Source organism: Daktulosphaira vitifoliae, unplaced genomic scaffold (assembly GCF_025091365.1).
Source record: "Daktulosphaira vitifoliae isolate Bord-2020 unplaced genomic scaffold, ASM2509136v1 Scaffold_1, whole genome shotgun sequence".
In the NCBI taxonomy this organism is placed as follows: domain Eukaryota; kingdom Metazoa; phylum Arthropoda; class Insecta; order Hemiptera; family Phylloxeridae; genus Daktulosphaira; species Daktulosphaira vitifoliae.
In genome coordinates, this window is record NW_026099572.1 from 44,968,854 (window position 1) to 44,975,372 (window position 6,519).

The 6,519-nt window shown below is 24.1% G+C and overlaps 1 protein-coding gene across 3 annotated transcripts in view; it reads right to left on the bottom strand.

Moving 5' to 3' along the window:
* Nucleotides 1–977: 977 nt before the first annotated feature.
* Nucleotides 978–6,519, bottom strand: part of LOC126910328 (uncharacterized) — a 13,266-nt gene continuing 7,724 nt past the window's right edge. For 2 of the 3 annotated variants that reach the window (XM_050692815.1, XM_050692816.1), the window contains exons 3-5: nucleotides 4,007–4,221; nucleotides 3,073–3,804; nucleotides 978–2,519 (exon numbers count right to left, since the gene is read on the bottom strand). In XM_050692815.1, coding sequence (XP_050548772.1) covers nucleotides 2,188–2,519; nucleotides 3,073–3,790 — 1,050 coding nt within the window. In that variant the 5' untranslated portion in view covers nucleotides 3,791–3,804; nucleotides 4,007–4,221 and the 3' untranslated portion in view covers nucleotides 978–2,187. The remainder of the gene's footprint in view (nucleotides 2,520–3,072; nucleotides 3,805–4,006; nucleotides 4,222–6,519) is intronic. The other variant, XM_050692817.1, reaches the window with a different exon arrangement.

Consider the following 6,519-nt stretch of genomic DNA (forward strand, 5'->3'; position numbering starts at 1 on the left):
AAAAAAAAAAAACCATTTAATATAACTCTTAATATTAATGAAATATTACTGCAAATACATTTAAAAAATATATAAGTTGTTGTCACAATATTAAATTTTATTTATTAATTTTAAATTCATGTGGAATACATTCAATTTTTTTTTTCATGTTGAGTTTAATTTCTTATAAAGTGAATGTTTTGTTAGATATTATAGGTAGTTAATTTATTTATTTTTATTGAACTAATATTCATAAAAAATAACAGAATAATAATGCTTTCTACACAAGGCTAAAAAATATTTTGTTAACATAAAATTAATAATAATTAATACAGGAAATACTTTAATTTAATTGTTGAAAACTATGTATTATTATCATTGCAAGTATATGAAATGTAATTAATATATACTAGATGTTCCTTTTTCAATAATTGTCTTATTATATTTATATAAATTTATATATGTAATAAAATTATAATATTTAAATTTATAAAAAAATTCTTTTACTTCAATTTAAGTGATTCACAGATTTCTAGTTAATTTAAACAAAAATATTATGATATAATTTATTGGAATCTACAGTTTAATAGTGTCTTATATATAATAAGAAAACATGTATTACATTAATCAAATCAATAGGGAAAATTTAACTGACTATGTTATTATACATGTTCTGTATTAGACGACAACCTAACAATTTTATTTTTCAAAATGTTGAAATATTCTCAACTGTCAAGACTCTTTAAGGTCAATTTTTACAGACTTCTACTTATCAAAACACATTGCATAAGCACATAAACAATATACACATATAGCATAAACTTATCCAACAACAATTTTTAACAAAATAAAACTAAAAAAATATTTGGTTTTCAAAAAAAAAAAAGCTNATTGTTGAGGGTTTACCAGTTAGTAGCAATACATTTTTAGTAAATGCTACTCAAAAGAGCAAAAGTTTTCAGATATTAACCCTTAACTCTAAAGAATTTAAAAAAAGCTTTTGTTTTTTATTAGAAAATGTATTTAGATATACAATTTTTTTAATATATGCAAGTTATTAAATAAAAAAATTTATTAAATAAAATCTAGGCGCTTTTTTATTAAAAATCAGGGCCGAAAACATTTTTCGGACTGTTCCATTAAAATATGTATAAATAAGTTAAAAATAATAATTATTGTCATAACTATATTTTTGGGCGCCATATTTAAAAAAAATCGGGACCCTTTTTGATAGACTCTAACTGATACAGACAACCAACACCCGTTTATACTCAATTGTTCAAAAATTCAAATATTTATTTATTTTATAATTGGCCATTTTGATAGAAAACTTGTATAATGAAATATATAAAAATCATGCGAGCTTTTTTACAAATTTATATTTGATTAATCAAAACTCATGTCGAAAATAATTTGCATTTTAATTCACCAATCAATAGAACCAATAAAAATTTTATGATTTTGTTTAACTTTTAATAGTTGTTATTTATTAATACAAATTGCACATACTATAACTTAAGGCGAACAATTTTTAAATTTTATCAAACCTATATTTTTGATATACAAAAAAATAGTTTAAAGGAAATAAAAATAAAAAATAATGTTATTTTTCAACATGGTAACATGTATTATTGACCTTTAAAAGTCTGACAGTTATGATTTTTTTTAAAAGAAAAAAAAATATACAACATCATCAATCAATGTTAAGAAAAACCCACTTAAGCAATTATAATGCTTAGATATAATCATAAAGTAGAAACAAATAAAAATATATTTATTATTAGGTACATAAAATTTTTTTTTTTTTAATTGCTTCTTTTTATGTTATCTTTTTTAATTTTTCAACTGAACAAAAATGAAACCTATTGACCAAAATTGTTAATATTATTTTTTAAAATATAAATGAGTAATTAAAATTTTTGCCCCAAAGAAATATTGTATACAATTTAATATTTTAAACTTGCAGCTTCTTTATAATAATAAATACATAATGCAAGAGAGTAATTGATATCATAATCTAACTCTGGAAATTTTTAAAATGGTATTATTTTCATACATATAAGGTTTTAAAAACTTAACAGTGAATGTTACTATCTGAAAAGTATTACATATTATATGATTGCAATAAAAAATAATAAGGATATTTGGGACCTTTTCTTAAAATTCTATATTATGGCAAAAAAAAAAAAAAAAAAAAAAAAAAGGGCTTTACATTGTGTAATTAGCAGCCAACTCATTGCAAATTTCTGGCAAAAATAAAGTTTGATCTTGATAAGTGTTCATATCATTGATAGCAGTTGGTTTGTCCCAAATATGCTGCATACTAATTATAGATCGTAGCATATCAACCATTTGTGCTTTTTCATTCATATCACCTCTCACTTCTTGAATACGTTTAGGATTCAAAAAGTCATTTAGTATATCATGATTCTCACCACTTTGTGAAACATGCCAATTTTGAAAAATAGGAAAATGATAATGACGCCTGGTGGTACGTGTTACAAGTAATGTATTTTCATCCCAATTATCTGTTTGAGTGCCTAAAATAAAATTGTATTATTAATAATAAATAATTTATCTTATTTCATACTATATAGATAATCAAATCTGTTAATAACATTAGCATATCAATTATGCTATTTATTATGATTTTTTTTAAATTTATTCAAGTCAACTGCTGATAAGATTATACAGAGATAACAATCATTTTAGATGAATCTATAACATCTAATATTGAGTTTAGTACACTTTCATCAATCCAATAAATTAGTATGACTATTAAGTTTTTCCTATTATACTAATATTAGAGTCTAAGACTGAAGTTTTAATATTAAATTACAATTATTATTTTTATTAGGATGTCAATTAGCTAATATTATTGCAAAATTAAAAATTAAATTATGATCCAATATAAATAATAAATAGAAAAAATGTATATTAAACTTATAAGAATCACGCCATTAGAAAACAAAAGTCTTTGTATGGTGTTTGTTACAAGAGTAATTATAGAAATAAAAATTTTATATAGGCAATAAAAACACAATATGAATAATATTATTTAATTACATAATTAAAAATTAATTTTTAAGTTACCTTTATCTTGATTGCAAACTTTGTACAATAATCCATCATCTGTACGTCTAAACTCATCTTTTCCAATATATAATTTTCCTTCAATTTCAATTGCATCAAAAGCTTCATAAGACAAATCTATTTCAAACTGAGAACCATCAGGAAAAATAGCTGCACCAGCATCGACTAATTGATTGATAGGCTTAAATTTATCTTCTTTTACTGGACGCTGAATAACTGCCCAAGACATTGGTTCCTTAACAATTTCTGAATTAAGGTCTTTCCAAGATTCATCTTTGATATCTAAAGGCATAAAAGCATCAGGCCAGCTATCATTACCCGAATCTTGAGCCCAGATACTTTTATCCAAATAAGAACAATTTTTTGAAAAATAAGAAAAAGTTTTTGGCGAATCTTCAATACTTGATCCACGACCTTCATCTGGAAATAGTGGATTTATAGGAGGTCCACCAAATAATTTGTAAGTATCACACTCTTGTTTTAAATATTTCTCAATCAGGGTATTTTCTTCATTTAAATCAATGAAGTAATTTGTATAAGTTTCTTTGGGATGACAGTCACTTTTTGGTACATTTCGTGCTGTTGGTAAAAACGAATAAGCTGGAGAAGAGCATTCAGGTTTATCAATATGTGCCGATTCCATTGTCCACTGTAGTTCAGTTAATTTTTTGCAGAAGCTTGGAAAATTTTCTTTGGTTAAAAAATGAGTGTGCGACATGCTATAGCTGACAACTATAAACAATTAAATAATTCAGATAATTATTATTGACAAAATATTGAAGAGATAATGCAAAACATGATAATACAATTTTTTTAATCTCCATTAAAGCCAACTTAAAAAAAAAACCTAAATATATATAACATAATTAAAAACTCATGTTTTGCAGTATCTTCTTTCAACTATTTGAACACAAAGCATTAAATATGTATTTACCTAATTTGCTTCCCACTGAAGTAATAATGAGTAAAATATGTGATTTTTATTAAATAAAATTAAAAAATTATATTTCTTGTACTAAAAGATTTTTTTTAAGATATTATTTTGTTAATTAGATGAAAACGATTTTTAAATAGTTTATGGATTGATAAAATCCCATTCTTGTTCAAGAAGGGATTAATTTTATTAGAACATTTTTTTTGAGTTTTCAGCTGAAAATAAAAATAAAAATACATTAATACAGAATTATAACAATTAAATTAATTAAGAATTTAAGATCACTATTAATGCAAGAAAAAGAATATGAAATATAAATATGAAATTTGATAAATAAGTCAAAATTAGAGAAGTTTTTTAAATTACTGTAAATAAAAAGCTAAAATTATAAAAACCTCATTGTAGAAAATAAAATCTTAAAAAAGTAAACTAAAAAATAAACAAAGTTCAGGAACTGTGTTTAATCAATAATTTATGATTCACCCTGTAATGTATATATCTATTAGCACAATGAAGTATAACATTCATAAAACAACTCGATAGTATGACTCATCAATTAGAACAATAGTTATTGTTTCTATAGATAAGAAAAATCTTAAAAGAAACAAATAAAATTATTTTCAAATTCAAAATTTTTATGTTACATCTATAAATATATGTCTAATGGTTTATGTGACAAATTATTTATATTAATATTACTATTTAAAAGATATATAAAATTATAGTATTCTTATTAAAGGTTAGTATACCAATAATATGATTATAGACGTGCCCACAGGGATACAGTAAATGGCGTCATTATTGCGACGAAGTGATTAGATTTATTGAAATTTTCAAAATAATAACTTTTATATAAAAAATAAATTACTAATAAATGTATAACTAAACGAAAACTTTACTTACTTAGTGTAAACCTAACCGAAGCATTTTCGAAAATATTTATCTTTTACTTGTTGATAATATTTATTTTATAAATAAAATTAATTCGAGTTAAAAACTCAAATATTTGAGAAAAGTATAGATGATATCCGACAGTGATCACTACCATAAAAAACACTTCGATGTAAATCTGTAGTATTTAAATTTTAGAAGGAATAATGGGATTACTCCAAAAGCATACTCTCATCAAAAGCATGTTTTAATATTTATAAGTATGAATAAATGCATGTTATATAAATTAAATTTAGAATGAAATAAATATTTAATATATGTGTTATAATTTTCACAAAGAAATTATAAAAAATATTAATAATTAACATTTAAATATTTTAATTTTTTTTTGTAAATGAGGGTAAATGTCGGATGAATGGAATATGTATAAAGTATTTATGAAAAAAAATTGTATTGATCCATATATTTTTCAAAAAGTTAAATCAGTTTAAATTTGAAGATCACAATTTAAAATCGAGAATTTTAACACAAAAATAACATATTTTTAAATACGGAAGTTATTTGCACATAGAAGATAAGGATGTCGAGACAAATTATATTTTAATTTATAACATATCATATAAGTTTTAATTTAACATATGTTTGTAGTAAATATATGAGGAAGTATTGAATTACATCGATTTTAGTATAATATAAGTTTTACATAGTAGTAAGCAATTTTTAAACTCCTAAGCAATAAAATAATTCCATATAAAAGGGAAATGCAGGGTAAGCAAATTAATAATGGTGGAAAAAAGAATATAAAAGGGAAACATGAAGAGTATAGGGGGTCGACACGGGTCGAGACTGAGCGAGACGAGACTGGACGTTTTTGTCGAAGAAACGTCGAGTTGCGGGTTAGGTTGTTGACGTAAGAATAACTATATACTTTTTGTAAGATTTAATTAATTTTTGTGTTATATTATATTTGACTTTTGTGTTTAATACTTTTCGTAAATAAAATAGCTATTTAAAAATCTTGACTTAGCGCAATATTTTATTTTCACGGTGATATCGAAAATTGTGTGTGTGTGTGTGTGTGTGTGCGGCTAGAGTCTAGGTTGGACTGCTGGTCCTTTAGTCAATCTTAATAATTAGTGTACGAGCTGGCTAGTGTTTGGGCTTAACCGTCCTTTAGTGGGTATAGTAAAAAGGTAGTTGTGCTGGTGGCTGACAAGGAGCCACCCTTCAGTCTGCTACTTTTGAGCTAGACCGTGCTGACGGGTCTAAACTCTACCCCTTTAGTGGTCCACTAATTAGAGAGATTGGGGCTGATCAGTTTATCCAACGGGAGGACTCGGGAAGAGCTCGAACGGCGAACTCATCGTCAATATATATATACATAAAACTTTAGTAAACCTTTGTGTCTACGTTGGGGTACTACCGACGTACGACATGTTTGAGGCTCATAATAATTCTGGAACATTTTCAAAAGTTGAAAAAATTATTTTTAATTAATTTTCACCTAGGTAAGTAAAGGATTATATTTTTGAAAATTTTTGATAAAGGGTAATATCTAAGGTATTTATAAATAAAAATTTGTTTTGATTCATTCATAAAAAAAAAAAAAAAAAAAAAAAAAA